At 41.8% G+C, this 20,452-nt stretch overlaps 1 protein-coding gene across 7 annotated transcripts in view; it reads right to left on the bottom strand.

The window, feature by feature from the left end:
• Positions 1–20,452, bottom strand: part of MRAP2 (melanocortin 2 receptor accessory protein 2) — a 124,331-nt gene that overhangs the window by 39,903 nt on the left and 63,976 nt on the right. For 2 of the 7 annotated variants that reach the window (XM_084959294.1, XM_084959273.1), the window contains exon 2: positions 16,545–16,656. The exons of 3 other annotated variants lie outside the window; for them this stretch is intronic. In XM_084959294.1, coding sequence (XP_084815420.1) covers positions 16,545–16,553 — 9 coding nt within the window. In that variant the 5' untranslated portion in view covers positions 16,554–16,656. Of the gene's footprint in view, positions 1–16,544; positions 16,657–16,986; positions 20,327–20,452 lie in introns of those variants that run through there. 2 more of the 7 variants (XM_084959288.1, XM_084959277.1) reach the window with 2 other exon arrangements.

Here is a 20,452-nt window from a genome sequence, read left to right as displayed (position 1 = left end):
ATCTTACAGCCTGCCAAAACTGAATCAAGCAGAAACAGACCAACTGAACAGACCGATCACTAGAAATGAAATTGAAGAGGTCATAAAATCACTCCCTACAAATAAAAGTCCAGGACCAGATGGCTTCACAGGTGAATTCTATCAAACATATAAAGAGGAATTGGTGCCCATCCTCCTTAAACTCTTTCAAAAGGTTGAAGAAGAAGGAATACTCCCAAAGACATTCTATGAGGCCACCATCACCCTCATTCCAAAACCAGGCAGAGATACCACCAAAAAAGAAAACTATCGCCCAATATCATTGATGAATATAGATGCAAAAATTCTCAACAAAATCTTAGCCAACCGAATCCAACAACATATCAAAAAAATTATACACCATGACCAGGTTGGGTTCATCCCAGGTTCACAAGGATGGTTCAACATACGCAAATCAATCAACATCATACACCACATTAACAAAAAAAAAGTCAAAAATCATATGATCATCTCAATAGATGCAGAAAAAGCATTTGACAAAGTTCAACATCCATTCATGATCAAGACCCTCGCCAAAGTGGGTATAGAGGGAACATTCCTGAATATAATCAAAGCCATTTATGATAAACCCACAGCAAATATAATACTCAATGGGGAAAAACTGAAAGCCTTCTCACTCAAATCTGGAACAAGACAGGGATGCCCACTCTCACCACTGCTCTTCAACATCGTTTTGGAAGTCTTAGCCACAGCAATTAGACAAACAAAAGAAATAAAAGGCATCCATATAGGAAGAGAAGAGATCAAACTGTCACTGTATGCAGATGACATGATTCTATACCTAGAAAACCCTAAGGACTCAACCCCAAAACTCCTTGAACTGATTAATAAATTCAGCAAAGTGGCAGGATATAAGATTAACATTCAGAAGTCAGTTGCATTTCTGTATACCAGCAATGAAACATTAGAAAAGGAATACAAAAATACGATACCTTTTAAAATTGTACCACACAAAATCAAATACCTCGGAATACACCTGACCAAAGAGGTAAAGGACCTATACGCCGAGAACTATAAAACCTTAATCAAAGAAACCAAAGAAGATGTAAAGAAATGGAAAGATATTCCATGTTCCTGGATTGGAAAAATCAATATTGTGAAAATGGCCATCCTACCCAAAGCAATCTACAGATTCAATGCAATCCCTATCAAATTACCCATGACATTGTTCACAGAACTAGAACAAACAATCCAAACATTTATATGGAACAACAAAAGACCCAGAATCGCCAAAGCAATCCTGAGAAACAAAAACCAAGCAGGAGGCATAACTCTCCCAGACTTCAAGAAATACTACAAAGCCACAGTCATCAAAACAGTGTGGTACTGGTATCAAAACAGACAGACAGACCAATGGAACAGAATAGAGAATCCGGAAATTAACCCTGACACCTATGGTCAATTAATCTTTGACAAGGGAGGCAAGAACATAAAATGGGAAAAAGAAAGTCTATTCAGCAAGCATTGCTGGGAAACCTGGACAGCTGCATGCAAAGCAATGAAACTAGAACACACCTTCACACCATGCACCAAAATAAACTCCAAATGGCTGAAAGACTTAAATATACGACAGGACACCATCAAACTCCTAGAAGAAAACATAAGCAAAACACTCTCTGACATCAACATCATGAATATTTTCTCAGGTCAGTCTCCCAAAGCAATAGAAATTAGAGCAAAAATAAACCCATGGGACCTCATCAAACTGAAAAGCTTTTGCACAGCAAAGGAAACCCAAAAGAAAACAAAAAGACAACTTACAGAATGGGAGAAAATAGTTTCAAATGATGCAACTGACAAGGGCTTAATCTCTAGAATATATAAGCAACTTATACAACTCAACAGCAAAAAAACCAATCAATCAATGGAAAAATGGGCAAAAGACCTGAATAGACATTTCTCCAAGGAAGATATACAGATGGCCAACAAACACATGAAAAAATGCTCCACATCGCTGATTATAAGAGAAATGCAAATCAAAACTACCATGAGATACCACCTCACACCAGTCAGAATGGCTATCATTAATAAATCCACAAATAACAAGTGCTGGAGGGGCTGTGGAGAAAAGGGAACCCTCCTGCACTGTTGGTGGGAATGTAAACTGGTACAGCCACTATGGAGAACAGTTTGGAGATACCTTAGAAATCTATACATAGACCTTCCATATGACCCTGCAATCCCACTCCTGGGCATCTATCCGGACAAAGCTCTACTTAAAAGAGACACATGCACCCGCATGTTCATTGCAGCACTATTCACAATAGCCAGGACATGGAAACAATCCAACTGTCCATCGACAGAGGATTGGATTCGGAAGATGTGGTATATATACACGATGGAATACTACTCAGCCATAAAAAAGGATGACATCATGCCATTTGCAGCAACATGGATGGAACTAGAGAATCTCATACTGAGTGAAATGAGCCAGAAAGACAAAGACAAATACCATATGATATCACTTATAACTGGAATCTAATATCCAGCACAAATGAACATCTCCTCAGAAAAGAAAATCATGGACTTGGAGAAGAGACTTGTGGTTGCCTGATGGGAGGGGGAGGGAGTGGGAGGGATCGGGAGCTTGGGCTTATCAGACACAACCTAGAATAGATTTACAAGGAGATCCCGCTGAATAGCATTGAGAACTATGTCTAGATACTCATGTTGCAACAGAAGAAATGGTGGGGGAAAAACTGTAATTGTAATGTATACATGTAAGGATAACCTGACCCCCTTGCTGTACAGTGGGAAAATAAAAAAATAAAATTAAAAAAAAAAAAAAAAAAGAAATTCAAATATCAGAGTCCATAAATAAAATTTTATTGGAACATAGCTCATTTGTTTTTGTATTTTTTATGTCTTCTCTGGTGCTACAACAGCAAAGCAGAGTAGTTGTGACAGAATTAGTGGAACCCAAAAAGCCTAAAATATTTACTTTCTGGTATTTTAGAGAAAAAGTTTGCCAACCCCTTCCTCTACTGCCATGGGAAAAAAGCAATCTGAGCTTCAGTTTTCCCATCAGGAAAATGAAGATGATAACAGTACCTACTTTACGGAGTTGCTGTAAAGATTAATGTGATGCTGCATGAAATATGCACAGCCAGGACCCAGGTTAAGATCAGTAAAGAGTAGCCAGCCCTATTGTTAAGCTAAGAAATGCCAGTCTGGGATAGAGAAGCCTAGGTTTGTTCGTCAGGCAACACCAATCCTCCTGTCAGCCAATTCCGATCAACTTCAACACGTGGTTAATTGATCTATGTGGTCCTGACAAATGAATAAAATGACTATAATCAAAAATAAGTCAAAAGGCATTCATTTTGATGATTTAAAAATTATAATGAGAAACATGTACATCATGGAATTCATGTTTCATCAAGTCAAAAATACAGGAATAACTATTTTTAAAGAAAAATAAAATGAAGTCTGGTTTGAGCATACCACTTTCATTAGAAATCAGCATGACAGCCAATGTAATAAGCAGAGAGAGGCACCAGGTTTCATCTGGTGTCAAAAATAGAAAACGAAAAAAAGGAGTTCCCATCATGGCACAGTGGAAACAAATCCAACTAGGAAACATGAGGTTGCAGGTTCGATCCCTGGCCTCGCTCAGTGGGTTAAAGATCCGGCGTTGTTGTGAGCTGCGGTGTAGGTCACAGGCACAGCTCAAATCCTGCATTGCCGTGGCTGTGGTGTCAGCTGGCAGCTGTAGCTCCTAGCCTGGGAACCTCCATATGCCATGGGTGTGGCCCTAAAAAGGAAAAAACCCAAACAAACAGAAAAAAAGCAAAACGTACATAAAACAACGAAGGAAATAAAGATGGGAGAGTGTTTTCCCTGCTCTAAGCATTGCTCCCATGGCTATGCTCATTCCACACCTGTGCACAATGGACCCCCAACCCGTGGCTGCCCAGGCCCACGGGACCAGCAGGTCTTCCTGCTATTCTACAGGCTCACAGCCTTGGAAAGAAGCATTAACACCAACTGCACAGGGCCAACAGGAAACTAGCAACTAAAGTATCTGTGAAAGAGTTGAATATCAAGAAGTATCAACTACTTACCTATCACAAAGTACTTTTTTTTTTTTTTGTCTTTTTTTTTTTTTTTTTTTGCTATTTCTTTGGGCCGCTCCTGCGGCATATGGAGGTTCCCAGGCTAGGGGTTGAATCGGAGCTGTAGCTGCCAGCCTACGCCAGAGCCACAGCAACGCAGGATCCGAGCCGTGTCTGCAACCTACACCACAGTTCACGGCAACGCCGGATTGTTAACCCACTGAGCAAGGGCAGGGACCGAACCCGCAACCTCATGGTTCCTAGTCAGATTCATTAACCACTGTGCCACGACGGGAACTCCACAAAGTACTTTTTTATTTCTTTTTTTTCCTCCCTTGCCTCATTGCTAAATGAACTATTTAGGGATGGATAGAGGGCAAAGGATAATGAAAGTCACAGGTGCAAAGGTCCTGAGCATGGAAAGAATGTCCTTTAAGAGTAATGCCTAATAAAGGCTTGGAGACAAGAGGTTCTCCAGGGAAGCAAAGTGGGATGCCAGTCTGCTGTACCACCGCACCCCTGACCCCAGGAGCAGCCACCATTGTGGAGGCCTTCAGATAAAAGCAGCAGCTTGTTTTCACTGGCTATCTTCTCTTGGTTCTTGAATCTCAAAGATAAGGTTTGGAGCACAGAACATCTGGCTTCTGCTTTCATCTCGCCCCCTTAAGAAAGTCCATGAGGCAATGTTTGTTATTTGTTTTATCCAAGCCTCAAATTAACCAGTTTGAGCCATCACATACACAGGGACAAATAACAAACAGAAGGCAAGATTTTGTACAATGTCTGTTGTCAAAGCCCAGAGTTGCCTTTCTGAGCTTTGCAGACACAGAATCTGGCACTGTTTTACTATTTGGAAATTGCCAGCATGTCTGGGTAGCACTTCCCAGAGGCTGAGAGTCTCACCACAGTGAGGAATGTCTGGGCCTAACACACACTGCAGGAGACATGGGGGGGAGGGGGGCACCAAGCTTACCCAAGAGGGTCCTGGAATCAGCTGTTCTCTTCAGAACACAGCAAACAGGAAACAGAGCCAGGAGCAGCTGCCCTCTGCGCCCCTGTCACACCTTAGCACCCCCGCCTGAGATGCTCTGCATGTCGTATTTCTTCATAATATTTGCATCATTAATAATAACTTCTTCCAGAGGAAACATGTCCTAAACAAGCTTCCTGGAGCTACACAGAGACTAATTGCTCTTTTGAGCAGCTGAAAGCGCCTTTGCCCACAGCAATAATGAAAAATTATGATCGTACCACAGAGCCTCGCAGGATAAGGAAGTTTACCTTTTCCAGGTATGCACAGGGTAGATTAGGCCATTTTAAGGGGATGGGAGAGGGAGGGGAAGGTCCCGATTTCATTCTTTTTTATGGCTGAGTAATATACCATTGTATGCAAACACAGAGAGCATATTAGCAGGCCCTAGATGGCCTTCACAGCTGTATAAATATCCCCTTTATCCCATTCACATTCCCAATTCTTTGATCACTTCTTCCAATTACCAATCTTTCCTCCTCCAACTCAGGTTCCCACACCACTCCTGGGCATTCTCTTGCCTTCTTAAAGACAGGTCAAGCAATCTCTCCACTTCCCTGAATTTGGGGATATATGGACATGGAGCCTCCCATGGGGCAAATAAAAACTCTTCATTAATATCCCTGGTGAGTCTAACACAACACTGTAAATGAACTATAAATAAATAGATAAAATTTAAAATTAAATAAAATAACATTAATAAAAAAATCTCTTCTGGTACCAGTTTGGTTTTATTTTAGGTTTTATTAAAGTATGGTTTATTTACAATGTTGTGATAATGTCTGCTGTACAACAACATGACCCCTGTCATACATATACATATAACCATTCTCTTTCAGGTGCTTTTCCCGCATAGATCATCATAGAATATTGGGTAGAATTCTCTGTGCTATACAGCAGGTCCCCATTGGCCAATCACTCCATATACCTCAGTATGCACATGCCAATCCCAAATCCTCATTCCATCCCTCCCACCCCACCCCCACCTGTCTCCGTTGGTAACCATAAGTTTTCCATTGTCTATGAGTCTGTTTATACTCTGCAGATAAGTTAATTTATAAACTTCTTTTAAGATTCCACAAATAAGTGACATCATATGATGTTTTTCTTTCACAGTCTGGCTAACTTCACTTAATATGATAGTTTCTAGGTCCATCCATGCTGCTACAAATGGCATTATTTCATTCTTTTTTATGGCTGAGTAATACTCCATTGTATATATGTACCATATCTTTTTTATCCATTCCTCTGTTGAAGGGCCCTGCTACTAGTTTTTCAAAAACAAAAAATGATCATCATGAAAAATCCTTGGCAGGTCATGATGGGTTCATGTGCCAGGGGACCTGTGTCCGTGGAATTGGACTTTTACCTTCATATTCAGAGGTAAACATCAGGACATGAGTTCTCCAAGTGACCATCAACTGAGGTATGGAACTAGCATATTAAGGAGAGATCCAAAAGATGCCTAGAAACCCTAAAGAATGAGCACATGCACACTCACAACGGATAGCTCGGCCAGGAAGATATTCTAAGTAGCTGCAAGCCAATGCCATAGGTCCAAAGACCCAAGGTGAGCAGCTTGTAGGGAGGAAGACCAATGACCCATGTGGATTTGAGATCAAAATTCCCAATTTCAGTCATCCTATCTTCTTTCCCTTTCATTCCCAAACTCCACAAGCGGGCATGCCACGCAGGACACCAACCTCTGTTCTGACCTGCGCTGGGAAGTTCTCATTAGTTACTTGTTCTTATCTCTTTCTCCCTTCTATTTCTAGGAACAACTATTCCCATCACAACAAAGAAGTCACCCTCCTGACCCAACCCTTCTCCTCTCACTCAGGAAAGGCCTCTGCAAAACCAGAGGTAAAGTCTGGCCAGGCTGAGTTCTGGTCACTGAGGACCCGGGTCACTGAGGTCAGAACTTCAGAGTCACAGCTTTAGAAGCTTAACTCTCTCATTTCCCAGAGATGTGACCAGGCAGCCAAGTCAGAGCTGGTAGTGCACCTGGCTTACCTGCAGCAAATGGGGAGGGCCACACAGACATCAAATGAGAGGCTGCAAGGTTATGAGTCAGGCTCATGGTTAGACCAGAGCCAGCTGAATATTCCTAAAGCATTTGCAGAAGGTACCACATCCCAGCAAGGAATCACACTTGACCTTCTAAAAGGTCAAGGAGCCTCTGCAGTCCCCTCCCGGTCCCCAGCTCAGTGCTAACAAACACTGGCAGAGTCTTCTTCCCCAGTTCACTTCTCCTTTTTATAGACTCTGTGCAAACCGCCACCTTCTACCTGTATGCGTCACTTTAATTCTCAAGTTTGCAGACTCCTTTTTTGGGAATCCATTTTAAGTCAGCCACTTCTTTTGCAGGGTGTGGATTTTTACTTTCTCCAATTAAAGAGGCCCTGCTTCTGGGACTTTAGACTTTAGTTCTTCTGTTATCTTTTGACTGGGGCACACATCTCACTTTTGAAGTCTGAGACTCTGGCCACTCACCTCAGGCTAGAGATATTATACACACACACACACACACACACACAGATTCCCCTCCTTTCTCAAATGGACATACTTCCCAAACTTCTCTACACTATCAAGGTCTATGCCTTCATGTGTATTTCCTAGGAAACACTCAGTTACCCAGCAGACCTCAAAAACATGGTGACTGAAAGCTGGCAGAGAAATTCTGGATCCATCATCTTCTGTTCTCTCTCTACTTCTCCTTTGCACGGCAGCAACTCAGTTCTAGGAGCAAAACATGGAACAAAAAGTACTGGCAAGCCTGAAGATTTCCTGTCTTAAAATCTAAGGCCAATAGAAGAACATCTTCTAAAACCAGAGACAGGACTTAATATTTTGCATAACTAGATATTCAGCCAACACCTGCAATGCAGAGATGCTGAATTAATGAGTGAGCACCCTTCCTTCATGCTCCATAGCTGATGCCTTAAAGAGGCTTAGAAAATAAGGGGTGGGTCCTACACCCAAATTCCCCCTGTTGTGTTCCAAGCACCTACCTAGTCGTAAAGAGGCTAGAAAGTACTTTTTAAGGTTGGCACTTCCTGGTTCTGGGTACTCCCTGGTTCAGCCCAGCAAATTCTTACTGCAAGAGACACAATGACTGTCCTTGGGCCCTTCGGAGAGATCTTGGACAATGATAACAGATCTTTGCAATACACCACAGTACAGATTATGCTAGGACAGCACAAACAAACACTTCAGTGGCCTTCTCCTTCCTCTGGTCTCTTTTCCACCCAGGCAGGGGCCTCACCTGCTTGCTCACCGCTGAATTCCAGCAAGCCCCACAAAACCTGGCTCACAGCAGACATGTAATAAATACTAGTGAAGTCAGTTTCTCATGATGTGAACAAGCCATAACATTATCTTCACTCTCTTTCTCAACCCAGAACCCACGAGCAGAGTCCTCCCATTCTAACAGAAACTTCAGGGGGACAGCAAGAACGTCATGCCCACACAGGGAAAAAAAACACCCAGAAAGACACTGTAAAGCCTCTCTCTGGGGAGGATTTCCAGAGAAGTGGTGAGCGCAGCTCTGAAATACATGTAGGAGTATCAGGTACACTGCCCACAAGCTTTGCAGGTTTAGGAAGCTGGGTTTTCACAGTCCTCCAGGGGTGGGAAGGCCTTTTTGAACTGAGTCACACTGACCAAGTATAGGAGAATGATTTATAACTGAGTATCAATTTATTGAATTATAATAAGGAACAAAATGGCCAAGCTGACCAAAGCTGCCTATGTTTTACACAGTCTAGGAAACAAAGTTAAAGATTAGAAGATTGGCTTGTGAATATGGGATCAAGGCAAAAGAGCCATGTAATATAACATACCCCACTCCAGATGTGTCAGGATGCTCTGCTGTTTGTAGAGTACCCCAGCATGGGTATCTTACTGCAGCCACAGAGCAAGGTGGGATATGTGTCCCCACCACAGCAATGTCATAGGGTTAGTGAACTCCTGTGTCTTTCTGGATTTTGCTTTTCTTGGCCTGGACTTATAAAAAGATTCTAGGCATGTTGAGGACAACAATAGAATCCCAAGTTGACCACTCTCTTAAAATTAGGTTTTTTTGGTTCCTATCACAGTCTATTTACTTATATTTTTCATTTTTAAAGTTTTATTGAAGTATAGTTGATTTACAAGGTTGTGATAATTTCTGCTGTACAGCAAAGTGATTCAGTTATGCGTATACACACATCCATTATTTTTCAGATTCTTTCCCGTATGAACTATCACAGAATACTGAGTAGAATTCTCTGTGCTGTACAGCAGATCCCCATTGTCTAATCATTCCATAGACCCAGTGTGCATATACCAGTCCCAAGCCCCCAGTCCATTCCTTCCCCCAACCTGTCCCCTTTGGTAACCATAAGTTTATTTTCAAAGTCTGAGTCTGTTTCTGTTCTGCAAATAAGCTCATTTGTATCCTTTTTTTTTAAGATTCCATATATTAATGATAACTCCTGGTGTTTGCCTTTGTCTGACTTATTTCATTTAGTATGAGTCTCTAAATCCATCCATGTTGCTGCAAATGACATTATTTCATTCTTTTTTATGGCTAAGCAACATTCCACTGTATATATGTACCACATCTTTTTTAAGTTTTACTGACGTGTAGCTGATTAACAATGTGATAATTTTTGCTGTACAGTGATGCGATTCAGTTATACATATACACACATCCATTCCCTTTCAGATTCTTTTCCCATATAGATTATCACAGAATATTGGGTAGCAATTCCCTGTCCTATATAGCAAGTCCCCATTGGCCAGTCTTTTACTTTATTCCTGAACCCTGGGTAAGCATAGGTTTGAAAGTACTAGAGGCAAGTCAAAGTAGCACCAATCAAAAACCAGTGCTTTATAATGAGATTCTGCTTCACGCCCATCAGAATGACTATCACCAAACAAACAAAAAAAACAGAAAACAGTAAATGTTAGCAAGGACACAGAGAAGCCAGACCCTTTGTCTGTTGCTGGTAGGAATATAAAATGGCACGGCTGTATGAAAAACTGCATAGTACCTCCTCAAAAATTTAAATATGGAACACTGAATGAGCCAGCACTTCTACCTCTGGTATACACCCAACAGAACTGAAAGCAAGGGCTCCAAAAGATATTCATACATCAATATCCATAGCAGCATTAGTCAAAACAGCCAAAAGGAAGAAGTAATACGAATGTACACTGGTGGATGAATGGATAAGCAAAATGTAGCATGTACACGCAATGGCATATTATTCAGCCTTTTAAAAAAGAAGGAAATTTTGACATACACTAAGTGAAATAAACCAGACATCCAAGAACAAATATTGTACAATTCCACTTATAAGAAGCACTTAAAGCACTTAAATTTATAGAGACAAAAAGTAGAATGGTGGTTGCCAAGGGCTAGGAGAAGAGGGGAATGGGAAATTAGTTTAATGGATACAGACTTTCAATCTGGGATGATACAAAAAGTTCTGCAGATGGATGGTGCTGATAGTTGCAAACCTAATGCTACTGAGTTGTACATTTTAAAATGGTAAATTTTATGTTATATATATTTTACTCAAAAAAAGTTCTAAACTTTTTAAAATAAGAGAATAATAATAAAATCAGCATTGTTGACCAACGTGGGGAGGGGGAGATTGAGAGCTTCCCAAAGTACCATCCCAGGGAACAAAAGATGACTGCTGGAAAGTCCTGGCCCCTTCTCCGTGTGGGTTCTTACTCCATGGCCAGCCTTCAAAGATCCAGCTTTGTTCTGTCCAATAGCCCCTGCAGCATTCCATGCCTCATGGAAGGAATACTCTGTCCAGGCTGTAAAGGATCTCACTTCCCTATGTCAGGGAGAAGCTTTGAGAATATTTATGCTGCGCCAGCTGTCCATCATCCTCTCACCCTGACTAGTCCTGGAAATACAGACAGCTTCCCAAACTCACCCTTTCAGTAAGTTTTACCTCCTGTGGCACCTGTCATTAGTCCACTTCATTTCAGCATAAGTCCAGTATCAGTTATCATTCTAAAGTTTCCAGAGCCTCCTCATGGATTACATTTAAAGTCAGTTTCAAAGGTCATTATTTCATTCTTTTTATGGCTGAGAAATATTCCAGTGTGTGTGTGTGTGTGTGTGTGTGTGTGTGTGTGTGTGTGTGTGTGTGTGTGTGTGGTGTATATATACCACATCTTCTTTATCCATTCTTCTATCGATAGACATGTAGGTTTCTTCCATTTCCTAGCTATTGTAAATAGTGCTGCAATGAACATTGGAGTGCATGTATCTTTTTGCATTATGGTTTCCTCTGGATATATGCCCAGGAGTTGGATGGCTAGATCATAAGGTAGTTCTATTTTTAGTCTTTTAAGGAACCTCCATACTGTTTTCCATAGTGAATGTACCAATTTGCATTATCACCAACAGTGTGGGAGAGTTCCCATTTCTCTACATCCTCTCCAGGATTTATTATTTGTAGACCTTGACAATGGCCATTCTGACTGGAATGAGGTGATACTTCATTGCAGTTTTGATTTGCGTTTCTCTAATAATTAGTAATGTTGAATGTTTTTTCACATGCTTTTTGGCCACCTCTATGTCTTCTTCGGAGAAATGTCTGTTTAGATCTTCAGCCCATTTTTTGATTGGGTCTTTTTTTGGTTTTCGGATTTTTTTTTTATTGAGCTGCATGAGTTGTTTGTATATTTTGGAGATTAATTCCTTGTTGGTCACTTCATTTGCAAATAATCCATTGCTGGTCATTTCATTTTCTCCCATTCTGTGGATTGCCTTTTTCTTTTTTCTTTTTTTAGTATGGTTTCCTTTGCTGTGTAAAAAACATTAAAGTTTAATTGGGTCCCATTTGTTTATTTTTGTTTCTATTTTCATTACTTTGGGAGATGGATCCAAAAAGATACTGTTGTGATTTATGTCAAAGAGTGTTCTACCTATATTTTCCTCCAAAATTATTACAGTATCCAGCCTTCCATTTAGATCTTTAAACCATTTTGCATTTATTTTTGCATATGGTATTAGAGAATGTTCCAATTTCATTCTTTTAGTAAGTCAGACAAATATCATGTGGTATCACTTACATGTGGAATCTAAAAAAATGATACAAATGAACTTATTTACAAAACAGAAACAGATGCACAGACCTCAAAACAAACTTATGGTTACCAAAGGGGAAAGGTGGAGGGTTTGGGATTGGCATAAACACACTATTGTATATGGAATGGATGCCCAGCATGGACTTGCTGTGTAGCACAGAGAACTCTACTCAATACTCTGTGATAACCTATATAGGGAAAGAACCTGAAAAAGAATGGGTATGTGTGTATGTATAACTGAATCACTTTTCTGTACAGCAGAAATTAACACAATATTGTCATACAACTATATTTCAATAAAACTTTTTAAAATGGAAAAATAAGAGTTCCCGTCACGGTGCAATGGAAACTAATCCGACTAGGAACTATAACGTTGCAGGTTTGATTCCTGGCCTTGCTCAGTGGGATAAGGATCCAGTGTTGCCGTAAGCTGTGGTGTAGGTCACAGATACAGCTCGGATCTGGCATTGCTGTGGCTGTGGTGTAGGCTTGCAGCTGCAGCTCCAATTAGACCCCTAGCCTGGGAACCTCCATATGCCTTGGGTGCGGCCCTAAAAAGCAAAAATATAATAATAATAATAAAAAGTTAAAAAAATTTTAAACACAAAGTAAAAAATAAATACAAAAAATAAAGTCAGTTGGAAAATATAAATAAATAAATAAATAATAAATAAAGTCAGTTGCTTTCCCAGAACAAAAAGGAAGTGTCCCAAACTCATAACCAGCACCCATCTCTGGGAAATGTTCCTGGAGACCAGTTGGATTTCACTGGTCTCCAGGACCTGGAAATCAAGGATGCCATTTTTATTTTGCCAAGAAAGGAAATTTGTTAAAAAAAAAAAAAAACAACTATCACTAACAATTATCATTTCATAGACAAAAAGTTGTTTTAAGCACCCTCCAAGGAGGAGGGATACAATCTCACAATAAAAACAGTGAGTCCTCTGCAAGAAAGGAGAGCCAGCCTCTGGTATCAGTTTTTGCATGGCAAGCAAACAATTCCATGTGGGCAGGCACTACATCTCTTTGTCCATTGCTTTCACGTGAGAACTACCTGAATGGCTTAAACATTCACATTCTCTGAAAGCAAAGGAAAGGGACTGAAAGAGATGTAGTGAATTTCCTTCCATATCTATGACTCTAGAACTTAATACCAAGTTGCTTTCCACTTGCATCACAAACTCAGTGATGTGTGTCTGTGTGTAAAAAATGTGTATGTGGTGCAATATGGATAAGGTGCTGTTTTTTTTGTTTTGTTTTGTCTTTTTGCCATTTCTTGGGCCGCTCCCGTGTCATATGGAGGTTCCCAGGCTAGGGGTCGAATCAGAGCTGTAGCCACTGGCCTATGCCAGAGCCACAGCAACGCGGGATCCGAGCCGAGTCTGCAACCTATACCACAGCTCATGGCAACGCTGGATCCTTAACCCACTGAGCAAGGCCAGGGATCGAACCCGCAACCTCATGGTCCCTGGTCAGATTCGTTAACCACTGAGCCACAACAGGAACTCGTGGATAAGGTACTGTTACAGGATGCATTATCTCCCCCAAAATTGATATGTCAAAGTCCTAAATCCCAATGCCTTTGAATGTGACTGTATTTGGAGACAGAGTCTTTAAAGAAGTAACTAAGTTAAAATAAGGCTGTTTTAATAGAGTGGCCCTATTGTAATCCAACAGGTGTCCTCATATTAAGATGCGATTAGGATGCACAGAGAGAGCCCAGGGACACTCATGCCCACAGAGACAACCATATGAAGAGGCAGCAAAAGGTGCTCATCTGTAAGCCAAAGAAAGGCCTGGAACAGATCCTTCCATTACGGCCCCCCCGGGGAACCAACCCTGCTCACACCTTGATCTTGGACTTCCACTCTCCAGATTGTGAGAAAACAAATTTCTCTTGTTTGAGCCACTCAGAATCAGGTTTTTGTTTCGGCAGCCCTAGCAATCTAATACAGCAGCTGAAATTAATTTTTCAAAACCAATGTTCTCTTTGATGAATTAGACAAATGGTCCTAGAAAGGCCATTTAAAAATAGCTTACTTTATACCAATCACTCTTACTGTCACTAAATAACAAATACATTTTTGGAAAGAAAACCAAATGTCATTCTTCTATCCCCCTATATGCCATCTTCTGCTGATAACATTTGTCACATTCTCGCCAAGTCCTTCAAGGAGAGAGAACACTAGTTCTGAACCTGCTAAAATTAGTATGAGTCAATTCAGCCCTAAAAGGATATTCTAAACACGACTGACTTGACTTTGAAAGATTTAGTGAAGGCTGAAAAATCAAGGCCTATACCATCAAAGAATTTGGAGAATTCAAGCTTGATTTTAAAACTATGCTCACCCTTACTGAATTTCATCCTCTCCAATACACACACACACACACACACACACACACACGATAAGAAGCATTACAAGAGCCTGATGACACAGATAACAGGTGCAACACAGTCAGTAAGAAAAGAACAGTTGGAGTTCCCATTGTGGCTCAGCGGGATACGAACCTGACTAATATCCATCAGGATGTCGGTTCAATCCCTGGCCTTGCTGTGGGTCCAGGATCCAACATGGCCATGAGCTATGGTAAGTTGCAGATGTGGCTCGGATCCTGCATTGCTATGGCTGTGGTGTAGGCCGGCAGCTGTAGTTCTGATCCTACTCCTAGCCTGGGAATTTCCATATGCCACAGGTATGGCCCTAAAAAGCAGGGGGGGAGGAAGTAAGGGTTTGTTATGGTAGCAGAGGAACCTCAGGTGGGGGACCCTCAGAGATGGACCTCTGAGCCTGCCCACTTCGTCCCACCTGCCACCTCCCTCTCTCCAGACTCCTGCCTACCTTTGAGGGTAGGGCTCAGTCACCACTTCCCCCACCAAGTTCTGTCCAACCATCTCAGCTGGTGTGGATTCTCTGCCTTCTCTCAAATCTCACCACATAGATTACTTAAATCTCTCATTTTAATAAGGAGAGAGTATAAATCAGACTCCCTTAGGATCAGACTTTGCCTCTCACTGAACCCTCACACTGATTTATATAGATGCTATTATGAAGCATCACGGCCAGGTGAATGACTGTTTTAATTGGCGGAGTTTTTAAAACTCTTGGTACAATAAGGCTGAGGAGAGTGAGACTGGACGTCTCTTAAATCACTTTGAGGATGGTTTGGAAAACAAGCCTACTTTGTATTTATTGCTGATGGTATCAGTCCTGAAGCAGCACGCGCCATTCTTTACAGCCCAGAGCTGAATCATTCTTTTGACAAACAAGCAAGAGAGGAGAGGGACGAGGTATTTCAATCTCTGTTCCACAGGAAAAGAAATTTAAACCAAGCAGTGGTTTAAGAGCTCGAGACAGAGAAGCAGGAGATCCACACCTTATTTTTTATTTTTTTTTTCGTCTTTTTTGTCTTTTTAGGGCCACACCCATGGCATATGGAGGTTCCCAGGCTAGGGATCCAATCGGAGCTGCTGCTGTCAGCACACGCCACAGCCATGCCAGATCTGAGCCACATCTGCAACCTATACCACAGCTCACGGCAATACCAGATCCTTAACCCACTGAGTAGGGCCAGGAATCAAACCCACATCCTTGAAGATAACAGCCAGGTTTGTAACCTGCTGAGCCACAATGGGAACGCCCAGGTCCAGGATTCTTAAACAAGCTGCATGTCTTTTCTAGTTTCTCCACTTACCCCACCCACTGCCACGTGATCACGATCCCAGATTACGAGCAAACTGGACCTCAGGAGAGGAAAGGCAGTCAAGCTCCAGGCACCCCAGGGCTTCCTTAAATTACAAGGAGGGGCCTGGCCAGAAGAGAGCCAAAGAGAGCCTCGTAAAGTGAAGGGCAGAAAGTAGAAAGCAGAGGCTTGGCTAGGGCTGAGGATGCCAAACAGCCCCAGTGTCTTGGGTCACACCTGGTTCAACCTCCTAGAACATCCCTTTTAAGAGAAAACTTGGGAGGGCATTTTTTACATTGAGCAGGTACAGATAATGTTACAAAGTTAACTGCAAATATCAAATGAAAGCTCCAGATAAACATATACTTGCTTCTGGCAGACTTGGCCTCTGCTTTGGATTCCCAGAAAAACAGGTTAACTCTCCTCACCTATTGAGGTCATTTAGAGGCAATTTTAAAGAAGCTCTGGTAGGAATATATGCAGGTTTACATGATAGAATTTCTAGTAGTTTCCAGCTTTTCAGATCATCATCTTAAATTTCTGTTGTTTTCCTTTTTTTTACACAGAAGATAGAATTATATTTTCCGGGAAAGTCTACACCACGTTTGGTAGAAAGATAGGCAATGTTTATAACTACGTACCTCACTCATTTCCTAATTATTTCTTTTTCTTGATCAACCAGGCAAATTCAGAGCCAACCCGTAAGGAAGTAGCTCCCTCAGCTGCCCCGCCTTTGCCTTTGTTATTTTTGCTCTTCCCAAGTACATGCAGGAAGAAAACAAAAGCACCTTTAGGGAGAATAATTATTTGAAGCTTATAAATTATTTTCACTTGAGGCATTATGAAATTTACCAATGTTCTCTAGTCAGGGGGAAATTACATAAATCTTGGTAACACTGACACAAGAAACAATTAAACAGAGACTTTAAAAAAAAATCCATCATTTTATTTTTTTAAAAAGCATCCATCATTTTAGCATCTCATAGATTCTCAAATTCTATCTTTTATTTCATGTCTCAGCAACACCATGATGGATTGAAGACTTACACTGACAAAGAAAAAGAAGCAAAAATGCATACTTGCCTTTCTTCCCAATGGGACTAAGCACTTCATACACTCTAGTCAAGAAAAAAAAATCAGTTTGCACCCTGAAATAAGCCAAAAATAGCATGACTATCCTGTCTGGAGATTGATCTCCAAAATAATAAAACTTTGAATATGTCCCATAAACCTGAACTCCCTAAGAAACATTCTTCCCCAACTGTTTGCCATGGGGGCGTTTGAAGATAAGTCATGACTCTGAGGAATAGAATCTTTGTATGAGAAAGTTGTTTTCAACCCTAGACAACAGATGATGTGCATTTGAGACGCCTGGTATTTTTATGGGGTATTTTCCTTCAAGTCTTTATTGTGTTTTTATTCGACGAGCCAAACTTCTGAAGCCTGACTCCCTTGAACTCTCTTGCAAGTAAGCATTTCCTTTCCTTTTCTAAATGTTCCTGCCTCGAAGTCTTCCTTTGTCTGAAGTACATGTCAAAACAAATACAGACTGCTACTCTTTGCTATTTCAACCAAAGCCTGTATAACCCACGCTCTGAGCTTGCACAACTTATGGGAACTTGTCACATATCCGTTTTGCTTTTCTCTTCCACTGGCCCTTCAAAATGCATTCAGTGGACTTCCCCTCCCTACCCTCAGACAAAAACTTGAGCAGAACCCTATGACTTTCCCACTCAAGCAACCACTTTAGACTCCCATAGGTATTGAAATGTGCAGTCTGGACATGAAGTCAACTCCAACCTGGTTATAACATTAAATCCCCTGCCTATACCATCTCGGTCCTGCTGATGCTGGTCCCCTGCAGGGGCTGGGAGACAGCTGGCCTTTCTCTTTCTCCACCTTAAGCCCAATGGCTGGCCAGCTTCTCATCCTTCCAAGGTCAAAGCAAGTGGATGGGACTACACACCTGTCTTCACACACTCCATTTATGGGCGCTTTAGCGACATTCATTTTCCTTCAACTAACCACTCATGCCTATCTTAGCCTCTAGCTTTCTGGAAACTCTAGCTGCTGGAGTTCCCTTACTCTTGGGGTGAACCTGAAGTGGCCCCAGACCAGCCTTCTCTTCCGCAAGGTCCACCGTGTCCCCAGGAAATCTTCAGGCATCCTTTGCCCTGATGATCCTGGAAAGGCGGGTGATCCTTCTGCCCAGGCCACTATGTGAGCCCCAAAGTCATGCACAGCTCAGCTAGTGGTCCCATGACAGTCCCCAACACTAGGTTTGGGATGAAGGAGGAGGTGACAATGGATCTCTCTGAAGAAACCTCTTTAACAAAGCCTCCTCTCTCAACCTTCATATTCTTAAAGTGGACAATGGAGTTTGTGAATTATGAAAAAAATCTCAAATAGCTACACAAATTTCTACTTTGTGGGTCTCACCCTTTACTTTAGAATTTCACATAACTTGAATGTGTACTTGGTCAAAACTTTGATTTACACCCTGTTTTTTTCATATACCTGCATAAATGTTTAGGATAGCCTGTAAATTCTTTATGAGTTCATTTTACTCTTAGAGATCTAATAAAATGGAGGAATATGAGCACTGGAAGGGGTGTTCAGAGACATAATATTCAACTCCCCCTTCACCCATGGAGGAATCCCCTCCCCATTCCTGACTGAAGATGGCCCAACACTGGCTTGATCTGCCTCTGCAAACAAGCCTACTTCCTCTTCCCCAGCTATTGGAGGAATGGCCTCAGGGCTGGCCATGGTTCCTTTGTGCCAGGAGAAATGTTCCCTGCCTCATATGGCCTGGTATTCAGACCCTCCTCATCCAGGTCACCCTTCTCTGGATCCCCTGAAGATGGTCCCAGTCCTCTATAAAGGAGCCACCCAGAATGAGACCCTGAGTAGAGTGGACCCCAGCTTCTTTGACCCAAACACCACAAGTGGGGAGCAGGGGGGTTGTGTAGATGGTAGTGGTTAAGAGCCCTGGTTCTATATCCCAGCTGTACTGCTGGCTATGTAATCTAGGACCAATTTCTTAATCCCTCTGGGCCTCAGCCTCGTCCTCTGTTAAATGGCAATGACGAAGATTAAATTCCCTACTTCAAGGGGGTACTACAGAGAAAAAATTGCGAAACACTCTTGACTCCAACCAAAAGCCCTTTGCAAATGGTTATTTTTTAAAAGGCCTGTCTGCATCACTGCAAGGCACCTCTGTTACTGAGCAGCTACTTCGCACTATGGTTCATTCAGGCTTGAAGGGCCACTGAGACCCCCAGGTTTTCTCTCTCACATGAACTGCTGCTTAGCAGCCCACCCCATCCTTTACTTTTGAAACTGATTCACTGAACCCAAATGCAGAATAAGACCATCAACCCTACCGCTGTGAGCTCAGCGTTCTAGATTTATTATCTCGTATCCTTGGATAAAATGGGCCTCGGAGAGTATCCTCCCAGATTTGTAGTTGCTGCAGCTCTGATAAATGTCTCCTTTATGTCTCTTTCCTGATGAGTGATACGAGGGAGATGCAGGGTCAAGGACTGAGCCTTGTGGCATGTCCACTCGTCCGATGCCTTTATCCTTAGGGATAATATGAGATTTCATGAAATGCCTCTTCAAAGGCAGGATACACTTTCAATTGTCCATGATGGGTAAGGGGCATTAGTGACTGAATTATTTGTAGGTTCCTAGCTTTGGGAACCTTGGTTTGTGAAATGTAAACAACTCCAGCCACCTAACTGTGAGGGCAAAAGGGAACTGAGTGTTAGAGGGCACCTACCCAGGAGTTCCCATTGTGGCTCAGCAGGTTAAGAACCCAACGTTGCCTCTGTAAGAATGTGGGTTCCATCTGTGGCTTTGCTCAGTAGATTAAGGATCTTGTGTTGCCACAAGCAGTAGCATAGGTGACAGAAGTGGCTCAGATCCAGTGTAGCTGTGGCTCTGCTGTAGGCTGCAGTTACAATTTCACACCTAGCCTGGGAACTTCCATATGTTAAAGGTGCAGGGGAAAAAAGAAAAAGTAAAAAAAGAAAGCACCTACCCAAGCTGCTGTCACACCAAAGACATTAAAAGTTCAAAAATAGTGGATTCGGAGATGAACTGACTGGCAAGAGACCTCAACATCTGGGGGCCTAGAAAAAATAGGGAGGAGGAAGGCTACCTTTTCCACAAGATGCTGATATTATTTGCAAGGTAAAAGACAAGCCCGGCTATGAGTAGATGAGGTTATCCTGGAAGGAACAATGTGGCAGCCAGAATTAGGTATGCACTCCCATGCAGAAGCTAAACAACGTGCACACACACACACACACATGCCATTCACAAAACAATAGCTGCCCTTGCACATCCAATGCACTCCTCTGATGCTTTCTCTTCCTTTCTTGTTTAAAAAAAAAAAAAAAAAAAAAAAAAAAAAAAAAAAAAAAAGCTGGTGCAACTCACTACACTGATAGCATTACAGTAATGAGCCACAACCCAGAGCTGAAAAACAGTGGCTATCACATGCCCCAATCTACAGCCCTGGTAGGTTGCTAGAAAAGAGAAA

This window comes from Sus scrofa, chromosome 1, assembly GCF_054392235.1.
Source record: "Sus scrofa isolate SSC_HxYL_T2T_F1_AM1 chromosome 1, Sscrofa_HxYL_maternal_Yorkshire_Landrace_v2.0, whole genome shotgun sequence".
Taxonomy (NCBI): Eukaryota; Metazoa; Chordata; class Mammalia; order Artiodactyla; family Suidae; genus Sus; species Sus scrofa.
Note: the sequence above shows the minus strand (reverse complement) of the source record. Positions and strands in the feature narration are given on the sequence as shown.